We start from the raw sequence: 23,114 nt of genomic DNA on the forward strand, positions 1-23,114 counted from the left end.
AGAATTGAGAAAAAAGCCTTTTAGAAGAAATCCAGTCTTCTGGGAATTTGGGGAGTTTCAGGCATTTCAGTTGCTTCTTTGCTGATGCTTAGCTTGTTTGTATCAATCAGTAATGTTACTGTGCTTTGATTCTTGTCTCAAAATGTTTATAAGCAGATCAAAGAAAATCTGCAGATTCTTTGATATTTTCCTCACAAGCAAATGAAATCTGGGCTGGTGAAGCTGGCTGTTTACTGAAGTGGTGCGTAACTATGGAACTTCATGCCTCCAAGACTGGCTTAATTCATTGTCACCTACAACAATTAAAAAATTAGTTGATGATAGGAGAGCTATGCCAGTAAGAATCATAGAATGGTTTGGGTTGGAAGGGATGATAAAGATTATACAGTTGTCCCCCCTGCCCTGGGCAGGGACATCCCCCACCAGACCAGGTTGCTCAAAGACCCGTCCAACCTGGCCTTGAACCCCTCCAGGGATGGGGGATTATGGAGTGATGTTGGTGGTTACAGTAAGAGGAACATTTTTAAAAAAGATATCCTCACCTTTTCAGTTCAGTATGGGCATTTATATGTTCTTGTGTCAAACAGACCCTCTTTCTAATTTTGGGTGTAGATATTAGGGGTTGACTGATGTTGTGCAAGCGTGGATATGCACATCCACACTCAGGAAACACATTTTGCATCTTCTTGGATGGATGCAATATAAGAAAGGAATTTTGCATCAACTAACAGTAACTTTCTACAATAAAAATACAAAACCTTTGCTCTGATACATGGGACTCTGCTAAGAGTTTGCTGAGCCAGAGCTGGAAATTGCATTTTGCGGGATCAAGCAAATCCCAGTGAGATTTTTCCAACAAAGATTTGATTCTTATGCCAATGGATAATATATACTCTAAAATCTTTTGTCAGCTGAATGTCTTTACCTGTTTTTGTGACGTGAATCAACATAGTCATGTTGTCTCCGAAGATGGTACTGATTAACAGCTGGAAAAGGCAAAGGATATGGAAGTATTTACTTCGAGAGCTATTTTTCCTCATTTCAATAAGTGTTGGGGGGGGGGAAAGGAAAAATATGATGGTTACTGAAACTTGAAAAAACTTGAAATTATTTGCGAGCATGATGGGATATAAACATCCTGAAAGGTAACTAGAAATTAAGGCAGTTAAGATTTATGTGTTAGGACCCAAGAAATTCCTTGTTAATTTTCTTTATGATCTGTTGCTGTCTTCTATATCCTCCTGAGCTCACAGCTGTAAAATACCTCAAAGTTCCTCAAAATATATATTTTTCATATCTTTTGCGACCCCATGTATTCTTTCCAGCTTGGATTAAGATCTACAAGAAGGCAGAAAGAAGGATTCTTTGAAAGTATCCTCTTTTTCTGTGTCTTCCTGCTTCTGCATCTGCCACAGTCACTGGCTGGACCAGCCTGGGCCCAGCAGAAAGTGTATTTGTAAAAAGTAAATGCTAGTGCTAGAAAGCAAGCAAGCAACTAACTTTTTTCTCAAAAAAACCCCCCAGAAACCAAAAAACTTAAAAGTCATTCATCATACTGGAAGGGCTTCACAATAACGTCCCGGTACCAGCTGTGCCATTTCATGGAATGTATTTAAGCAAACTGCAAATTATTTATTATTTGCAAGTGAAAGATTTGACTTTGGCTTTCTATTCAGATACATCTTTAGCAGAAAGAATCAGAGTAGTGACATGAGAAAAAAAAGTCCGAGAAAGTTTAATTTGGCACGAAGCAAGAACTTCATATTGAACACCAACAGATTTAGCTCATGGTTTTTTGTCCTGCTGACTACCTTTATCTTCTTCTGTGCACATTATGAATGAGAAGGATTTACTCAGAGGTTCACTTATTTATTATGAGGCACTTCATGTAATAAGAGCACTGTTCTTCTATGCTATGTGGCTTTTAAGTGGATCAATACTCAATGAAATTACTTATATTACTTTGAATTTGCTGATTTATGAATAATACCGGTTTCGATTTCCCCTGTGTATTTATAGACATAAATGTGCTTCCAGCGATCATGTCTGAGAAATGCAAATAATCTCCGTCTACTTATCTTGGTTCCACTTTTAATTTTGCTCAGATAATGATAGCAGGGTTTTATTTATTCTATTAATTTTAAAAAAGCAGTATTTATAGTCCTTTGGAGTTAGCTCAGTCTGGGCTTGGACTATTGGCAAACCGGTGTACAACTGTTTAGAAAGTTATTATTTCATTAGCTTCTAAGGACAATATTTCTTCATTGCTGAGAACACTTTTTGTTTGTGTTGCTCTTGCATCTTATAATCTGCAGAAGAAATCTGAAGTGTGAGGACCAGCTGCTGGGATGACTGTGCACAGATATTTCCTCATGTGGAGCAACTCACTGCCCGGGAAAGGTTCTGTTAACGCTGAAATGATTTTTGGTGCACATTAAGGTCAAGCTCCGTCTCTGTGAACTCTAGAGACCTGGCAGTGCCACAAGCAGTTAGTGTGAGTCAACTGATGTCCCCGTAGGTGGAGGACGGACACCTTTGGAGAGCAGTGAGGTCCAACACGGAGCTTCGGCTCTGAGCACAGCTGGTCCTGTCTCCTTCCATTAGCTAGAAAGGGAACAGGCCAGTATCTACATCTCTAACCTTTAGAAAGCTGGGCTTGGGTGAGATGAATTGCAACCTCAGCAACCTCAGGCGTTACTGCAGCCCTTGGCCCACTGGTATGGGTAGGTGATGATCAGGATGGGGCCAGGAGGATGGGGCCAGTCTTATTTCAGTGGTGCCCAGGGACAGGACAGGAGAGAATGGGCACAAACTTGAACATAAGAAGTTCCATCTAAACCTGAGGAGGAACTTCTTGACTTTGAGGGTGGCAGAGCCCTGGCAGAGGCTGCCCAGAGAGGTGGTGGAGTCTCCTTCTCTGGAGACATTCAAACCTGCCTGGACACGTTCCTGTGGGACCTGCTCTGGGTGACCCTGCTCTGGCAGGGGGTGGGACTGGATGATCTCCAGAGGTCCCTTCCAACCCCATATCATTCTGTGTGATTCTGTGAAATGTCCTGCTATAATATTGTCCCAGTGCCTCTCACTCCCAGAACACACGTTAGAACCAAAGTTCATTTTCTCACACTGAAAAATCCTGACACGTACAGTATAAAGTACTGCTTGCTAGGATTTCACTAAATTACTAAGAATTCACTGCCAGACCTAAACTTATTATTCAAGAATTGTGCTCTCATGAAAGGGCTTTTTTTCTCATCTTTAAATCTTCTTTTATTGCTGTGGTTTTCATTCAGTTTGTTATAAGGAAATTACTTGTGTTGTCTCAATAAAAGTTTAAGCAGTCTTTATGCTGTAACTAAAAGGTTGCACAGGAACAAATAATTCTGAAGACATACATCAAGTGTATGCAAACTCTACAGAATCATCTCTTTGGAAGCAATTTTGGAAAAAACACTTAAAACCATACAGTGAGACATAAGTCTTATAAAAAAAACAGGTAAAATTAATTTAAAATTTGCACAATGAACTTCTTAATTTATGCTTGTTTGGGAACATTTACTACTGAGAGATGTTAAAAGAGAATGAGAAATATTTACAAGCAGCTCGCTGGCTCTCCTCTTACCACTTCCAGCATTTCTGCGATGGAGACAAATTTCTTAAAAGTTATTATTGGTTTGTAATGAGTCGTTTTGGGCTAAATTCAGGCATGAGAGAACTGATACTTTTAAGTTGTTAAAATCACAGGTCTGTATAACTCTCATGAGGGTTCTGGTTCTGGGTTGAATTAAAAAATTATAATCCCCGTCTCACTTCAGTAAAAAACTTGAGATGTGACAATCAGCAAAGCTCCTAAAGGTTGTGTATGGCACCTGGTTCCTAATACTAAAGATGGTTGTGATAAAATATAAATCATGTTCAGGAAAAAGAATGCCATGTAAGAAATCCTGTAGTTCCTTACCCTGTCTTCAAGATGGACAGTTTTTCTGGAGTCAGGGCAGGGAACCATAAATGGTGACGCAGTGAAAGGGAAGATCTCAGCCCAGTGTGTAGAGGGGAAAAGTGGCTGCTCTGTGCTCTCCATCATAGCATGGAAAGCAGGATGGACACCTCCGTGTGGGGTCACCTACCTTACCAAGGCCTCCTGGAGAAATCTTGGCCATCGTTAGAGCTAGGGATGCAGTTCCCAAAGCAGAAGTTTTTCCGCATGTTCTCAGGATATCAAACTGTGCACCAGGCAGAAGATAGAAGGAACCAGAAGTGTCAGGGGTGCACAGGCCAGTGGAATAGCAAAGGAAGAGATACCTGTGCCGGGGAGCACCTTCCTTCCTTTTGTGCCTGCTCTTCAGGCAAGGAGGGAGCCATTCAGCTAAAAGCTTTTGAATTCTGGACCAGGTTCTGCCTGGGAATAGATGGGCAGGCACAGCTCCTACAGAGAGGACAGTGTCCAGAATCTGTGGCCAGGCCCACTGTAGCCCCTGTCTTCAAGGAGTCCTCAGAGGCCACATCAAACCGATTCTTGATCTACACGTAGCTCCCGAGCGATGGATATGTCACCTACAGCCTCAATAAATCCCTCCAGCTGTAGTAGATAAGTGGACCTTGCTTGAATGCTCCCAAAAAAGAGAACGCCTTCCATCCCTGTCCTGTCTCTGTGGCCTTGGACATCTTATGACACACAGCTGTCGTGTCCCTGTCCCTGCACCTTGCAGGTGACAATTCAGACAGCTCGGTCTTTGTGAGGAAGGTGAGCTTCATTCTCAGGTATGGGTATCTTCCTCACAAAGTAAAAAAAGGATATGGAGCCAGGATTTTAATCTGTTTGTATCAAAAAATTCAGACAGGCGAGGGTGATCTGTTAGGTGCTACCAGGAGGTGAACAAATTAAAATTTAAAACCCCTGACCGTGTCAGAATTTCTAGTCTAATTTTTGCCCTGAGCCAACATGTGAGCAGTAATTATACTCTCTGGTGGGCTGCTCTATGGACACGAGTAATTATAATCTGTGATACGCAAAAATGTGTGTCTCTCATTATAACGAAGCACAGAAGTAAACAAAAATAAAAGGATAAAAGGGCTAGAACTAAACGTTCGGAATGTCATTTGTATGCTCGGCTTTATACAGTCAGCTCAAGTTTTACATAACGAGGGAGTCTGCATGTGGAAATCTGGTCTTATAAGTGGAGTTTGTGTGAAGAATAGTTATTAGAGATATTTCCCCAATACCTGAAAAGAAAATGGTTATTCAGTTCAAATATTTCATTGGGTAGTAAGCAAAGTGAGAAATCTGCAGAGACACACAGCTTCTAAAGTTAAAATGAAATTCTGTGCTCATATTTCTGTGGTAACTAGCTCAGTAACATTAAATAATTCAGTATTCCAGCCTTATTTCATTAGAATCCTAAAATGCTTACCAAAAAGTAAGTATGAAATTATAAAATTCACGTGACTAATGTAGTTAGTTACTGTAGGCTCCTCTCAGTACAGATCCAGGGAGCAACTCAGTTCATCCTAGAGCAGATGTCTTAAATGTACTGTGGATATGTGTATTTAATCAAAAGACTCTGCCCTATCACATAAAAAATTTAGATTTAGAAATCCAATCTCCACATTTTCAGATTTCATTATAATAAATCTGATACCAAGCTTTCTAGGTATCCACAAAATGTATAAAGCTTAGCAAGCAAAAAGCCGCAGTGGAAACCTGTGCTGGAAACCCAGGTGTGAAGGTAGATTTGGAGTTCAGTCAGTTCAGTTCAGTCTGATTTTTCTGGTTTTGTAGGGAAATCAACTGCCTGGCTACATAAATTCACATCATTTCCAGCATTCTTTCAGTGCCTGAAAGAATGTGGCACTGAAACATGTACATGGTGGAAATCCTGGTTCTGCTGAAGTCAAAGGAAACGTTTCCTTGATTTCAGAAATGCCAAGATTTCACCCCAGGGACGAAGACGGTTGTGCCAGGTCACCACAGATCTGAACCGGAAATGAAGATAATACCCCAAGCCTTCAAAACACAAGAAACAACCTACCTCCTTGTCTAGCAGGTTCTTCATTTCACGTTCTGTCGAGGCATCTTTAGGAAGAAATTGTTTGCTGAGAGGGTGGTGAGAGCCTGGCCCAGGTTGCCCAGAGAAGCTGTGGCTGCCCCATCCCTGGAGCAAGGCATCTTTAGGAAGAAATTGTTTGCTGTGAGGGTGGTGAGAACCTGGCCCAGGTTGCCCAGAGAAGTTGTGGAAACCCCATCCCTGGAGGGGTTCAAGGCCAGGTTGAAGGGAGATTGGAGCAACCTGGTCTGGTGGGAGGTGTCCCTGCCCAGGGCAGAGGGATGGAACTAGGTGACCTTAAAGGTCCCTTCTAACCCAACCCATTCCATGATTCTTTGATTCTATCTGCTGGCAACCCATGGCAGGGAAGATGGAGATGTGAACAAAGACCCTTTTGCTGGGGTTTGGCGATGACTCACGTCTGGCAGCAAATATTCCTGTCACTTCTGAGTGGCACTGCCCTGCTCCACGGAAACACTTTAAATGATGTGGGAGATATTTTACACGGAGAAGCAAAGCACTCTGTACGTGACTCACAGAGACCTCATTATTATTATTTTATCCCTTATTCAAATTACTCATCGGATCAAGATTGTATCATAATTAATAACTCATAATTAATTTGGCCTTACATAATGCTTTTAATCCAAGTATCTCACAACACTTCATGAGCGTTATCTAATTAAGCTAGTCACAATATCTCCACCATGTAGCCAAGGAATCCGTGTGGCTCGTTTCATCTGCCGCCAAGAAGCAGCCACCTCTGGGGTCAGGTGAGGCAGCTCCTCAATAATGCATAGCGGCTGCGCACCACGTTTCGGGAGAGGAAGCAGGAAATAGCATCCCTAATTAGGACTACAGGAGGACTAAGGAAAGAAAATGTAATTATCTCTAATTTCAGATTTAAAGGCGAAAAGTCGTCTTTTCGTCTGAAGGTTGTCAAAGGCTCTCTGTCAAAGGCTTTGTTTTTTTAGCGCATGGTAGAGATGTCTCTTAATGTCCAATTGTTTTTTTAGCGCATGGTAGAGATGTCTCATAAAATATCAGAGATCCTCTGGTACCCTCTGGTCAGAGACCATGATTCCATCACCTGTTTTACTTTCAAATTCTGTATCTACACATGTTGTTTACTTGCCCAAAGTAAACAGCCAGTGTGATTCTCTGATCAAAACCCATAAGCAACTGCCAATATTTAACGTTTCTCCCCTCGAGGCTAATTTCAAGTAGTAGTGTTATCCCCACTGTACAGAAAGAAACTGAAGCACTGGGAAAAGAAATGATCTTCCTCTACATATTGAGAAAGCCAGTGATTAAAAGGTCATCAAATCTTATTTTCCAACCTATATTAGTTTGCTAAGCTGTCTCTCATCCTTCTTTCTTCCTGTTAAAGTATCCCTAACATTCAGTCTGTACGACAAACTCGTTCTGTATTTCTGATACCCTTCAGCTTGAACAGAGTCTAAAATAGTCTTCCTCATGGGAGAGCTTTCACGTACCCATTCTCATGTGTTTCTCTACAAAAACAAGATTTAAACAAACAAACAAAAAAGCTACTAACCCCACTGATGCAGAAGCTCCCCAAGTGTCTTTGGGACAACTGGTCCCCAAAGCAGGAGCTCCCCATTTGTACCTTGAACCCAAGCCTGTCCCCGTGGGGAAATGCAACAGGAACTGGTCACCCAGGTTGTTTAGGGCTTCACAGGCTGCGGGACACTGGACACGGGGCTCCAGGTATCTACCTCTACCCCTCTGCTCTGCTCTGGTGAGACCCCACCTGGAGCACTGTGTCCAGCTTTGGGGTCCTCAGCACAGGAAGGACATAGAGCTGTTGGAGCGAGGTCAGAGGAGGCCTGAAGATGCTGTGAGGGTTGGAGCCCCTCTGCTGTGAGCGCCTGAAGGTGCTGGGAGGGTTGGAGCCCCTCTGCTGTGAGGACAGGCTGAGAGAGTTGGGGGGTTCAGTCTGGAGAAGGCTCCAGAGAGACCTTCAAGCCCCTTCCAGTCCCTAAAGGGGCTCCAGGAGAGATGGAGAGGGACTCTGGATCAGGGAGTGGAGTGATAGGATGAGGGGAGACTTAGATTGGATATTAGGAAGAAATTCTTTATGGTGAGGGTGTGAGACATTGGAACAGGTTGCCCAGAGAAGCTGTGGACTCCCCATCCCTGGAGGGGTTCAAGGCCAGGCTGGATGGGGCTTGGAGCAACCTGGTCTGGTGGGAGGTGTCCCTGCCCAGGGCAGGGGGTGGCACTGGATGATCTTTAAGGTCCCTTCCAGCCCAAACCATTGTGTGATTCTATGACAAACGACTTCACATGCACTTCCCTCTTCTCGAGAAGGGGCAGGCGGAGCAATCCCATGGGCAGCGCTGTCACTGAAAACAGCTCTAAACTTTCCACAGGATTTTTTGCAGCCAGATCAGGCCGTGGTGATCTTCTGTAGCCTCCACTGTGGCACAGAAAGCAGCAGATACCACTAAGGAATTATTTGCATAAGATAAGAACCTGATCTTAATTTAGATGCTGAGAGACAAAGGATCTGCTGTGTCTCCAGGTAGAGCGTTGGAATGTGAACTGCTGAATCTCTGGCCTCTCACTCTCAATTATAAGAAAATGTGTCCCTTGTAGTTTTTTACAAATACATTTGTTGGGACTGGGGAGGAGCCTGAGAAGCCCAGATATTTTCGCCAGGGCCTGGAAAAGCCAAGAGGGCTGGAGAATTCACCTTTCCCCACCCTGCTCATAGTGTAGCCATTTTTCAGTCCTTAGCTTTCATGTGAATTTTTTTTTTCAGTTCCTCTGTCACAGAATGTGTGTTCTCGTGAAGCAATAAATTGGAGAAAAACAATAAAGAACATGTTAATGATTCTTGATGAGAAAGCACAGCTACTACAGTAGCACCAGGAAGACCCAGGTCTTAAAACACATAGAAAATGATATAAAAACCACCTATAAACCCAGTGTTTTTACTACCTAGTAATTACATGATCCCCAGTAACTTGCACCAGCCTCTGCTTTATGAAAACTGAGAACTGATGTGCATTATTATTGTCCAGGGAGCAGACAGACGACATGACCATTCCCGAGATGAATAAATCTTTGCAAGATGACCCTTTAAGCAGAGCTCCTATGAGGATGAAAATTCCAGTTCTTGGATGATTTCCTTTCTTCCCAAGTTTTGATGCTTTCAGATACTTTCTAAAAGAAACATTCTAGGAAAAAAAAATAATCCACCAAAGCTCATTTTTCCAGTTTTGTGATTATAGAATAATTACAATTTTGAAACAAAGTAATTCCTGAAGGGAAAAAATATGAAGAAATATTTCATTCTGCAAAAGCATTTTAACAAAAATTTCTGACATGCTCAATCTATCTCTATGTTATTTGGGTTAAAATTAACACAGTTTCACATTTCAGCAGAGCGGAGCACCTGTCAAAGTTTTAATAGCTTTTGTCATGTTCTTTAAGCAACTTCACTCTAAAGGAAAAAACTAAAATTCTTCTCTCGGGGAGGATTCTTTCAAAAGGAAATTAAATTCTCTTTCCAATTACACCCCAAAGTATCCACAACTCCTTCACAGTCGATAATAAATTCCAGATGACTGTATTAATTGTGTTCATTGTGGTGTGCATCACAAGCAGCTGCAGCTTCACAGTGGCAGTGGCTGCACTTACATTTTCCCTGTAGAAAAATGCATGCCCTTTCTTCTGAAGAGAGAGGAAGAACGTCTCCAGGGTCAGCTAATAATAGCTGAAAAAGGCTGAGTTCATCCCAAGGCAGGGAACCGTACACGGGGGGCAGGGGGAGGTGGGGTGAAGATAACTTCAGGGGGCTAAAAGTTACAGAAGTCAAGACTGAGCTGTTGGTAGTTGGTAGATGAGGGACGTGGGCTCTGAGCTGGTTTATCTCACTCCAAATTAGCTACCTAATTGCACACCTAAGCTAGGGGAAAATAATCGTAAATTGGAAATGCCTCTTCTCTGCTGACACTAAAGGGAGCCAAAGCCAATTCAATCCTTGACAACTAACTCTGTCTAAATTTTGGTGCAGAGATCCTACCCTAAGTGCCCACCAGTAATCTTCAAATGCTATTTTTATACTGCTTATGGATTTCAACCACCGTTCCTCAAACCAAGAGGAAGCCACCCAGCCTGGGGACGATGTGCCTGAGGGCGGTGCTACAGCTGTGGCATTAGCAGTGTGCAGGGACAGGGTATTATAAACTCATATTTCAGGCTTAATTCTTACAGGTGGAAAAGTGTAGCCAACCATCTTTGCTATTACAAATTCCTACAACTCTCCTAATGATTTTTGGCACATCACGGCTGGCGGAAGAGCAGAAATACCGAAATTAAAAGCTAATCTGTGCATCTCTGCGTTGCACATCACTGACATATTCTGGGTTGCCATCAGTGGGACAGCACAGATGTTAGAAGGAGAGAGTAAAGCCGGTTCTCCTGACTTCCCAGCATATGTTTTGCTGCACAGCTCAGATCTGCTTGGCTTTATTAGCCAAATTCAAATTGCATGAAATGTCTGCCATTTCTCCCCAGTTGTAGCCATTGACTCCATGGCAAAACTGGATCCCTGGTAGAAAGAGGAAAAAAAACCAAACCAGGTAATGGGGGAATTTAAACAAGAGAAAAACAACGGAGATTCTCCTAGAAAAATGCTTAAGAGAGTTCTGTACATTGAAACAATAAAGGGCATCTCAAACGCTAAACAGTTCAACATCCTACCCAACAAACTACACTTAACAGACTATACAAATTAAGACCATTATAAATAAATTCAGCCCTATAGAGCGTTAATCAAATATAGAATCAAGACAGACGGAACCCCAAGTACCAAAGAAAACATCTAATTTCTCAGTCGCACTCAGTCAACCAAGAGAACAGATGGCCCTTAATAGCATGCCCTGAAACATCTAATTACACGAGAAACTTCGTATAGTTTTTCTGGACTTTTAATTGGTCCCCCAACTGTGAGTGAAGAGAGCCAAATGTTTTAATAGATTAAATAATAAATATCAAGATAGACTGTGTTACGGCTCGTACAAGACCTTGGTGGATTATTATGAATGTGGATTTAAAAAACACGGCGATGCAGGGAGAGGTTCAGCCCTGTGACTCCAGATTATGTTAATTGCTTTGGAAGTCTTCCTCGTAAGAAGCCAGGTACCTTCCCATCCCACCAAGTAGAAACAACAAGGTGTGTCTGGTAACAGATTTAGGGTCAGTGAGAATTTAGCCCACATGAATTACATGAGAGGAGTAACAGCAATGGCCAGAAACTATGGCAACTGATAAAATCCTGAGAGGAAAGGGGAACGGATATAACACGCCAGCACGCCAAGCTGAAATGTAACAATATAACTAAAAAATTAAGAATACATTGCAAAAACCTAATCTGCTAAAATAACAAAACATTTTGTTTATATTATTGAATGAATTCTGGTATATATAATGACTGAGGTGTAGTTAAGTACCTCGACAGTTGCAAAACAACATATCATCCAGTTCACAAACTCTTGTTAACAAACAAGGCACAGAAAATAAGCATTAAGTGAGGGAAGAAAAAATCAGCAACGGCAAATGTGTTTTTCCATGTGCACTGAATTCAGAAACTTACCTACAGCTACAGGATCTCTATCTCTGTTGCCCAAACCTTGTATAACATTTCCCTTTAGTAATAAAGGCCGTACAAAAACATCGGAGTTCTGCGATTTTGGTCAATCAAATCATTTAATCCAGGTTGTGATCACGCTGTTTAATCCCATTACATTTTGTGCTGCAATTAGAAAAGCTGTTCCAAAACGTTGTTGCTCTGATGCTTAGAAACCTTCTTTTCTTTTCAGGATAAATTTATTATTGGCCAATTTATACCAGTTAGTGCTTGTGCCAGCCGTGGCTGTTAATTCAAATAGCTTTTCTCTGGTGCACTTACAGGCGATATTATAGACACGCAATGTTTTGTGATGCCAAGTTCCCCTCAGAAGACAGAATCATAGAATGGTCTTGGTTGGAAGGGGCCTTAAAGATCACCAACCCCCCTGCCCTGGGCAGGGACACCTCCCACCAGACCAGGTTGCTCCAAGCCCCATCCAGCCTGGCCTTGAACCCCTCCAGGGATGGGGCAGCCACAGCTTCTCTGGGCAACCTGGGCCAGGCTCTCACCACCCTCACAGTCAACAATTTCCTCCCGAGATATCATCTAAATCTTCCCTCTTTCAGTTTAAAACCATTACTCCTTGTCCTATCACTACTGGCCCTGGTAAGAAGCTTCTATCTTTCTTAGAAGCCCCCTTTGAGTCCAGGAAGGCTGCTCTAAGTAGAGTAGTCCAGAGCCAGTTGAGAGACAAGTATTCTGTTTCTCACAACTGGTACTGGCCCTGGATTACAGAAATTGTGATGTTCCTCAAAGCTTAACAGGTTTCAGCTTGCCAAAAAGCACTATTTTCAGAAGACTGTGCCTGGCTTACTGGGGAGCTTCAGGAGTTCCAGTACCAAAAGCAGCTAAGTTTTTTAGAGTACAAGGAAAATATCTTGTTTACGTCAAGGAACAGAAAAGAAGTTAAATGTTCATGTGCTTAGAAACCCATATTAGTAGTAATACTATCAAAACTCATTCCCTGCCCTTTCATGTAGGTCCCAGTTGCTACCTGTATATGGATTATAACTCTGCACAAGGCTTTTGAGTGCTCTCATGCCCATCTCAGGCACTTGGAGCATGAAGTAGCTAAAACAGATTTGATGAGGTTGTCACAACCACAAGGATGCTTGTCCTCTTGCTATTTACGTTTCAGCACCCAAATGCATGTATTTTCCTTTGTGCTCCTGAGGACTACCCTTTCTCGGATATTCCAAGTAGTGCCCAAACTTTTATTTGCAGCTCTCAGAAGGTCTGGGAGCTCAAGAACTTCTTCTAAGATCATAGGTCCTGATGTACAGAGATTTATGCCCAGGAATTAGCCTTTTTGTGCCCCGAGATGTTACCTGAGAACTGCCCTTTCTCGGGTATTCCAAGTAGTGCCCCAACTTTTATTTGCAGCGCTCAGAAGGTCTGGGAGCTCAAGAACTTCTTCTAAGATCATAGGTCCTGATGTACAGAGATTTATGCCCAGGAATTAGCCTTTTTGTGCCCCGAGATGTAACCTGTCACTGGCATTGTGGTGGAGTGACCTGTGGACTCAGTCCCTTTGGGTAATGATTTCCAGAGCCTGGGAAAGTTCCCTTGTACTTTGAAAAGTCTACAAAGAAGTACAACAAAGACAGCCTCAATTAAAAGTGTAAAGAGCCAAAAAGTAACTTCTCTACTCTTTTAGGTATCACGACAACCGCACTGCCAGAGGGAAAGCTGTACTGGTGGAAGTCTTCCAGGGTGGAGAAATAGGATAAAAAATAGGATAAGAGAAATAGCATTAGAGAACCACAAAGCCCCATATCTCTCACAGGGTGCTTGCTCTGCAAGATGTCCAAAGGAAAGAAGATGGCTCAAGTGATGAGAAAAGGGGGAAGGTGGAGGAAGGCTGAGCTTGGAGGAAAGAAAACAAGTGTCAGCAATCCCAGGAGCTTCAAAAAACAGATATATCGTCCAATTTGTCCTGTTCTTATGCTGAAAGGAGAGTCAGACCAATGGAATTCAAATAAGGAAATTTTGAAGCAGTTGGAAAGGGGCAAGAGAAAGCAAATTATAGATAAGAAAAGAAGAAAGTGATTTGGAAATACTATTTTGCATGATAATGGAGAAGCCAAATAACATCCTGGATGAAATCGCCTTACACAAATAGGGAAGGTGAAACACAACAGCCCTATAATTGAATACAGCCCTAACTAAGATGACTCCTCCTGATAAGTGTTCAGCACACAGCATTGCAAGTTCATAAAGAAAACAAGAGAAAGCACTTCCCAGAGACACCTACACGTGTGATTGCTGTGCAACCAGTCAAGCAGATGAATAAATCGAGTTAAGTATATTAAAATTCTTAGCATTAGATTAGGAAAACAAAATCAGAAAAAAACAATTTTTTGCAAGAGAACAGATTTATTTCTATGGAATAAGAAATATGAAGGAGCCTTCTTTGTAAAACTATGAAAGCAGTTCTTAACAAACAATGCATAATGTAGTTCTGCAGGTAGTTGTTCTGCACTTAAATTAGATGTATGGAGAAGTTAGGAGTTGCTATCAAAACAGGATAAGCCATCTGGGTAGTGTGACAGTTTGTTTGCTATTTCTTATCTAGTTGTGTGTTTGCTTTTCTGGTTTTTAAGTTTTCATTTCATATCTCCACAATTCTCAGAATAAAAAGAGGCAGATTGAGGCAGAGGAATTGTTTACTGGGTGCTTACTAAAGGATGGCTGTTAAACAAACTGATGAGGGTTTCAGGAACCATAACACAACCCATCTAGATCAAGGCACAAGGTCACATTGTCCAATTAAACCTTGTTTCCTGTGGTTTTCGATGGGTACCTCTGGGCTTTCAAATTAGACCTGACAAGGAATCCAGTTATTGCAAGCCTGTCACAATTACAGGTAGATATTACTTTAATTGAAGTACCTGTCCACTGAAAGGCACTTTATGCATTAGAATAATTTCCAGACCTTCACATTCTGAAAGATACCATTTCTCCTCTATAGAAAGATTGAAAATATATAATTTCAGTCTGAGATCTTGGTAACACAAGTTCCAAGAAAATATTTTCTTATGCAATAAATTGGAGTCCAGCATAACAACATTGTGAAAGGAGATTACATAAAAATTCTAAAGTCAAATTGTCAACAAGTTGAAAAAAAGAGTTATAGCAAAAGGGTTTTTTTAATTATTTGTCTGCATTTCCCCAGGTTTAAGCCAAGTTTTTGTGGGCAGCATAGTATTCACAAATAATACTGTAATTCTATAGTGATTATAGAGTTCTAGACACTTAGAATAGAAAATGTCACAAATTCCATGAGTACTTGACATAATGTCAGTGTAAAAATGCATTATTTAATAGCTTCAGAATATTCAGTTGTGGCCACAGAATAGTTATGAAATCCTCTGCTCTGGTCTTTGTATGGAAATATACAAATATATGTCTGTGTGTGTACATACATGCCCCCCCCCCCAATAATTGTGAGTGTGAATGAGGAAATGGGATGTTCTTTGGGATGTTCTCACCTTATAATCAGAAATAAACAGTAACACAGGAGTCGTGTAGATAAAAAGGTGTTTTAATAGTCACAAAAATGCCAACTTTTAAAAATATGTTTGGACATGACAGAATTTCACTGTAATTATGGAAACAAAAGAACATTATTGTAGAAGAAAACAAAGTCCTAAGGTGAAACACATACTATTGTACAATTTCAATATTCAATTTAAAAAAAATAGAAAAGGCAGAAAGAAAATAAACAGAAAAAGATTTAATCTAAGAATTTCTTATATATTCTTCATTGTAAACTCAATTTTTCCTTTTTTAAAAAAAGAAGAAGAATGGATAACAAAAATATTCCCTTGTACAATTGTAAATTCAAATTTTCCTTTTTTAAAAAAAGAAAAAAAGAATGGATAACAAAAATATTCCCTTGTACTTAGGCTAGGAAGCTGTTAACATCTCAGATACATCTCTCTTAAGTATTTGACCCCGGTTAAAACTGGAGAAATACGCATTATAAATCATCTCAGCTGCCTGGCCAAAATGAGCATGACCTTTAGCTTGCTTTGAATTGATTCAGACTAAAGAATGAGGATCTCAACCGGCGTAGAAATAAACATGTACCAAAATGCCATCACCCGAGGTTCTTTGTGCCTCTCCCACGGTCCCGAGGAGCCTTTTTTGGATGCCCTGCCCAGTGCTGTTTGTGGTAAGTGGAAGGGGTGGTTACAAAGCCAGGGGGAGAAAAAGGAAATGCTGTGAAGGAGGAGATAAGGAGAGAGCACCAACAGGGCAACAGGGAGTCAGAATTCAAAACCAGCACAGTTTTTCCAGGAATTGAAGTAGGTCTCTAGCTGCAGAAATAGCTACAAAATAATAGTGTGGTATCGGAAGGTAAGGTCTCCATTAGATACCTAAGAGCAGAGGCCCATGTTCATAACTTAGTTCTTTACAAAGACTATTACAGTGAAACAGGAGAAAAAAAACCAAACAAAACACATTTCTGTAAGTCAAAAACACATTCATAGGATGTTTGGAGATTTTTCCCAAGTTCCTGGATGCCCTTAAACTAAGTCCAAATGGGGAAAGCAGCCCATGGGAGAAGACATAAATCTGTCCCAATTTATGCCCCATAAAAGTGCCCATAAAAGTGCCCCATAGGGACAGGATAAAAAAAATATAGTGACTATTAAATAACTTGAGGGTTTTCTTCCTTCAGAACAGAGCAAAAACTTCTTGCTTAAATTAAGCCCAGTATTTTTATAAATGATGTACAGAGCTGATTAGGAAATTTTCAAAATTAAAAACCGACTAAATGACAACCTCCAAACCTAAAGGAGAAAGTCGAAATATTTCAGCTTGCCACTGGGAAATGAAAGATTTAGTTTGGGACTGGGTTACCCAGCACTGAGGTACTAAAGTTTCATAAAATGAGTTAAGATTGAGCAGAGGCACAAAGAGCAGCTCATCAGGAGTCAGCAACGTCGTAGCTCAAAATCCAGAGTAAATTGGAGGAAGATGAAACTAAAGGCTTTGGGTAAGCTCTCAGTGAACCCAGCACCTGGGAATGTCAAGAAGCTGTGTTTAGATTAGAATCACAGAACAAAATAAAATAATGGGATGCTGTGAAATATGATTTCTGTGTAAAAAAGAAGTGTCAATGTTTCTTTTGTCTGACAAAGCACAAATTTTGAAAACCTGGCATTTTCACGGGATGTAAGCACTAATTCAGCCAATACTGATAAATTCAAACAGTGCGTACCCGTAAGCAAAGGATGCATGAGCAATGGTGAGAGAGGAGGACCAGGTAAAGCTCTGAGATGCATGCCTTGACCCTTGCCTTGGGGTGGGTACCAGAAGGCCAAAAAGCTCCTTCAACTCAAAGCCAGATTTTAAAGTATAAACCAAAATAATTAACCGTTAAAAGAGAGAAAACTTAGAGTAACTAAATAAGACAGAGCAGAAATAAAATTTAAGATAAACCAATCTCCTTTCTCCATCACACAGATTCTTGATGGGAGGTTCTTGCATCTCGACTTGGTTACTATGACCACAGTAGGTTTTGATTTGCATCCAGGTCCCTCTGAGCCCTAAAATGTTTCTCTCTGGCACTGGAGGGGTTGAGTTATGGGTGAGTCAGGTCCCTGCTCCTTTTGGTCCTATCTCCATGGGCTGCAGCTTCTGCTTTCTTGCTATGACCGTCATCCACAGGTAGATTTTACTCCCCTGAGGCTGATGACCATCTCCAAGCCCTCTGGAGGCCAACACTCCCTGACAGCTTTCTGCCTTAGTGAGCAGAAAAGTATCATTTATTTGACTACGTGAGAGGAATTTTGGTCCCTCTTTGTGAGTCCAATATTAATTAGCTTTTTCTCTGTATGAGGTTTTTTTTCTCTCTCAAAGAAACTCTTCTGATAAAGTCTTTTGGAAGTCTTTGGAAGTCTTAAATAAAGTCATCTTTTAAAGACTTTATTTAAGCCATGTTCAAAGTATTTAACAGCTTTTACATCAGCATGATAAATTTTGACTTTTTAGTGGGTACCATTTTTATAGTAGCAAATTAAAGAAAATATTTGAGAGCTGTCACCTCCGATAATTTCAGGCTTATTCAAAATAGCACAAAAAAAATTGCCTGAACCAAGAAAAATGAGGTAGATGTATGGGGAGGATCCTACTGGCAGCGTGGACGTGATGAGCACAATGGTGAGCACCAATGTTCTGCTCATGGAAGAGGGCACGTCTACCCAATGGAGTGTGTTGCCATAGAAAGATCACCAGGCCCTTCTGAACACCAGACGTATCTTGTAATGAGATGCCCTGGCAACTCAAAATGGGGGGAAAAATGGTGATTGGACAGAAACACAGCAGAGCCCTATAGACATGAGCATATGGGACGACACATTTTGACCAGCTGAATGAGGAATGTGGACGATAGTTACACCTCATAAAAATGACATGGGATTCTAGAAGGAGACTGAAGGAGAAGTGTGATCTGATGTTTTGATGTGATGCTTAACAATTTGATTTTTATTTAATCAAACAACTCATTCTATCAGTCTTTAAGACTGTTCAAAGCGATGGCTTATCATCATTAATGAAATTTTGGTTAAATGAATAAGTATGTCAAAGTACTTTAGTGCCAAATCAACACTAAAGCATGAAGTCGTTGTTTTATAGGGTGTTTTATATTTGCCAGTGTGCTGATAAATCAAGAAAAATGAGAGGCCCATGTAACAATTGAGGAGTTCTGAAGAAAATCTCACCTAAATGTTAGTAGCATTTTTCCTGCCAAACAAGGTGGCTGTAACTGAACACATTGGCAGTCCTGAGATCTCCCATATGGATGTCTTGTTCTACAAGATCAACACAACACCATGTGGGAAGGCACTGAATGAAAGGCTCAAAAAACAAAGAGGTCTCCCTGAATTATTCACCACATGCTACATCCAGGAAGATGTATTGAATCAATGTGATCTATGCCCTGTTCAGCCTACTTAATACAAATAGTTATTTACAATAAAAGCTGTGATTTTTGATGAAGAAATTAGTTAAACCTATAAAAAATGTTTTCTTACTCTTGTAAATTACTTCAGCAATGATCTGTGACTCTTGTTCATGACACAGACTAGAGCCATCCCTAGTGAGACGTTGTACATGCAATATGTTTAAATTTACAAAAAAAAAAAAAAAAAAGAAAGAAGAGTGTTTCTAATACATTATTCACGTAAGTAAATTTAAACATTTGAGTGGAAAACACAGCCCCAGATTGGGAACGTATTTGTGCAGTCACAAAAATCACTTGCAAAATCAAGTGTTCATTCACACAGATTTCCATTATAAAGGAACATGATGGCATTTCTATCTAGAAACCAGCTCACTTATATTTGCCAACTGATGATGAGATTTGCGTGTCTAAAAGCAGGAATGTGATGGACGCAGAACTCAGGATTCATGAATTTTGATCAATGAATGGGCAAACCTTTTTTGTTTTCTGAAAATATCTCTGGATCATCTGGAGGACCGTGAGACCCTGGCCCAGGTTGCCCAGAGAAGCTGTGGCTGCCCCATCCCTGGAGGGGTTCAAGGCCAGGCTGGATGGGGCTTGGAGCAACCTGGGCTGGTGGGAGGTGTCCCTGCCCAGGGCAGGGGGTGGGACTGGATGATCTTGGAGGTCCCTTCCAACCCAAACCATTCTATGATTCTTTGATTCTATCTCAGAGGATGCAGCATTAGTTTGATAAGGTACCAGAATTACTTTTAAATAGATTATGAAAAAGAACATTAGAGTATGAAAACAACCATGGATTATAGCAATTTGGTAATTTTACTCTGGAGTCATTCAAAAAGAAAACATTGTGTAGCAAGTCCAAGTAATTAAAAGGTATATAAAATGGACATATGGTGCTAGAACCTCAAGATAAATATAGATAAGAGATCCAGGAAGAAAATATTGAAAAAAAATAATTGAAAAAGAGCTATCTGTACAGCCATCTGGTTAAAAGCGTTAGTCATGGACTACATCCAGCACTGGCTTGAGCAAACAGCTAACCCATACTCGAGGGAGAAAACAAGGCCAGCACTTTGTAATAGAGTAAAATGGCACACGGGGATAGATTAGAGAAGCTTCCACCAAATCATGTCAAGACATCCATGATGACAATAACATCTAATGAACAAGTAGTGGTCTTAACTTACTAAAAGTCATGGTCTTTACCGGATTTCCTTCTAGTGGCCTTCCATCATGAAAATTGTTTTTTCTTCAGTAATGGTACTCTGTTAGAACAAAAAATGAAAGTTGATTCAAGTTATCTTTCTATACATACAAAGGAAATCTACACACTCAAGTGGAAAGGATTTAATTAATAAAAGAGGGAAATGAAGCCACAGATTTTAAAAAAAATAAATCTATGTAATCAGTTAAAACCTCATAATCCTTAAATTGCTAGAGAAATTTAATTCCCTCCTTGATTCCCTGGTTAAATAATTTTAAAGCCAGAAAGTTTCCCTCAGACTTCCTGGCATTAACATATCACCCCAGGCTTTATGTGGGACCCTGATGTTTCTGTGCGTGGTGTCAAAAGCCAAAATACACCCACATTCCCCGCTGCTTCTGAGCCTGGACTTGTCATCTTCAGCTGATGCTTGTCCAGGCCTTTAGGGCACGTCTACCCAATGGAGTGTGTTGCCATAGAAAGATCACCAGGCCCTTCTGAACACCAGACGTATCTTGTAATGAGATGCCCTGGCAACTCAAAATGGGGGGAAAAATGGTGATTGGACAGAAACACAGCAGAGCCCTATAGACATGAGCATATGGGACGACACATTTTGACCAGCTGAATGAGGAATGTGGACGATAGTTACACCTCATAAAAATGACATGGGATTCTAGAAGGAGACTGAAGGAGAAGTGTGATCTGATGTTTTGATGTGATGCTTAACAATTTGATTTTTATTTAATCAAACAACTCATTCTATCAGTCTTTAAGACTGTTCAAAGCGATGGCTTATCATCATTAATGAAATTTTGGTTAAATGAATAAGTATGTCAAAGTACTTTAGTGCCAAATCAACACTAAAGCATGAAGTCGTTGTTTTATAGGGTGTTTTATATTTGCCAGTGTGCTGATAAATCAAGAAAAATGAGAGGCCCATGTAACAATTGAGGAGTTCTGAAGAAAATCTCACCTAAATGTTAGTAGCATTTTTCCTGCCAAACAAGGTGGCTGTAACTGAACACATTGGCAGTCCTGAGATCTCCCATATGGATGTCTTGTTCTACAAGATCAACACAACACCATGTGGCCTGTCCTTCTAATGACCGCACAAATGGCTTGCAGAGGGGGACCTTATCCTCCGAATGCAGTAAGTTTCCACAACGTCCACATTTTTTGCTATTAAGAAAGAAATCAGAAGCATTACATTTTCAAAAGCATTTATTCTTATTCAAATACAATGTGCCTTACTTCTTTATTAGAAAAATTCTAATCTCCTGGATTTGTACTTTTGTGAATTGGTTATGGAGATAATTATAACCATAATAACATGCCCTCTAAAGCCTCATAGGGCCCATGCTAGAAGGGACATGATGTCTTCTTACCTATTTAGCAGTCTTTTAAATGCCAGAAAAATATCTTACAGGAGAAGGAAAATTAATTGACATTATTTATTTAGATTTTTAAACTGCCCTTGGCAAAATTCCTCACAACAAACAGATAAAGAAATTCAGCAGGATCCAGGTGGGAGACAATTTGTTGCTATGGACTAGAAACTGGCTAAGAGTTGGGAGAAAAAGGTGACTGCTGAGGTAGAGCAAATATATTCATAAGGTTTGTGCAGTTATATATGTGTAGCCGTGTTCTGGGGAGGGTGATAAAGAGCAAGACTGCAAAATTATATGGGTCAAGCAAACCCAGGCAAAACTAGGAGTAAGATGGGGAAAAAGGCAATGTGGTGAGGTGGCAATATGAAATTCAATGCTACGGTAAGTCTGGATGCAGTCCTAAATCACTAATCACGGCTCTCCGAGGATCACTGCTCAACAGAGATGAAAATCAGAAAGCAAATGTTAGGCTACAAAAGGCTGGTGCAAAGAATAAAAAGGAAAAGATCATAAGCCCCTTTATAACTCTAGATACGTTCTGCTGTGCTAGGAGTACTGTCCTCAGGTTGGCCTGTCTCAGAATATAGTCTTTCTAAGGGTGCAGGTGGGAGTAATAATAACCATTAGAGAGAAACTGAAAAATCTGGGCTAAAAAAGATGAGAACTGGAACCCTGTGCTTAACAGAGTCCTCCTAACCCTCCTTGTCTTACCTAAGTGAAAACTAGTGGTTAGGAAGATAAAAGGAATTTAATCTTAGAAATGAGTGTGCGCCTCTCTCCTTCACACCTCTGATGATACAGATTTTGGAGGAGGAGGAGGTGTATATTTTTTAAACAAGGAAAACAACGTGAGGATCTATAAATATTACATCCAGGCTTGTCAGGAAAATGGAATTGTTTTATACAGAAGGTGGGATTTTTCCTTCCAAAATCCACTCGATCATTGTCCCTAGAGCAGTAAGCAGCACGCAGAAGCAGCACCCAGTGTAAAATGCAATGAGTCTTTAGGACCTTAGACCTTTAGGACTTGCTTATGAAGTAGCCACCTATTTGGAAAATTCCCTGAAGGTGAAGAGGGTGAAGAAACCAAACTTGGACAGTGAAGAAACATCATGGCAGTGACCCAGTTGCACTCTGCCACTTCTACACACAGCTGATCTTGTACATTTTGGCTTTATCTTGTGTCTCCCATCAGCTTCCTAATACTGACATACAAACTTCATAGAATCATAGAATTGCCCAGGCAATTCCTTGTCGCAGGAAGTTGTCATCTAGGCACTCTAAGAGCTTCCTGGATTGTCTGCAGCCAGCTGTGTTGCTTTTCCAGCAGATGTTGGGGTGGTTAAAATCCCCCAGCAGGATGAGAGCCTGTGATCGTGATGCCTCCTCAAGCTGGAGTAAGAGGGCATCATTGACAGGCTCCGCCTGGTCAGGTGGCCTGGAGTAGACTCCTACCACAAGGCTCCCTTTGTTGTCCCAATCCCTAATTCCTACCCATAAACTTTTGACCCGGTCATGGCTACTCTTTAGCAACAACTCTTCACATTCTAGCCACTTCTTTACATAGAGGGCAACACCTCCACCCCTTCTTCCTCTCCTATCCCTTCTGAACAGCTTGTACCCATCGATGGCCACACTCCAGTCACAGGAGTCATCCCACCAAGTTTCCGTAATTGCTACTATGTCATAGCTCTTCTGTAGCAGGACAGCTTCCAGTTCCTCCTGCTTGTTGCCCATGCTGTGGGCATTGGTGTAGAGACACTTCAGCTGGTCTGCTGGCCACGTCACATTCTTAGAGGGACACTCCACTGATCCCCCAAGATGCTTTGTGGCTGCA

General features: G+C 41.0%; 1 protein-coding gene across 1 annotated transcript in view; it reads right to left on the reverse strand.

Annotated features, from left to right (window-relative positions):
- The window catches only part of MEI4 (meiotic double-stranded break formation protein 4), a 110,285-nt gene that overhangs the window by 65,974 nt on the left and 21,197 nt on the right, over positions 1-23,114 (reverse strand). Inside the window, exon 2 of the mRNA XM_014949325.1 lies at positions 19,870-19,947. Within this exon, the coding sequence (XP_014804811.1) occupies positions 19,870-19,879 (10 nt within the window). The 5' untranslated portion in view covers positions 19,880-19,947. The remainder of the gene's footprint in view (positions 1-19,869; positions 19,948-23,114) is intronic.

Source organism: Calidris pugnax, unplaced genomic scaffold (assembly GCF_001431845.1).
Source record: "Calidris pugnax isolate Ruff unplaced genomic scaffold, ASM143184v1 scaffold132, whole genome shotgun sequence".
In the NCBI taxonomy this organism is placed as follows: domain Eukaryota; kingdom Metazoa; phylum Chordata; class Aves; order Charadriiformes; family Scolopacidae; genus Calidris; species Calidris pugnax.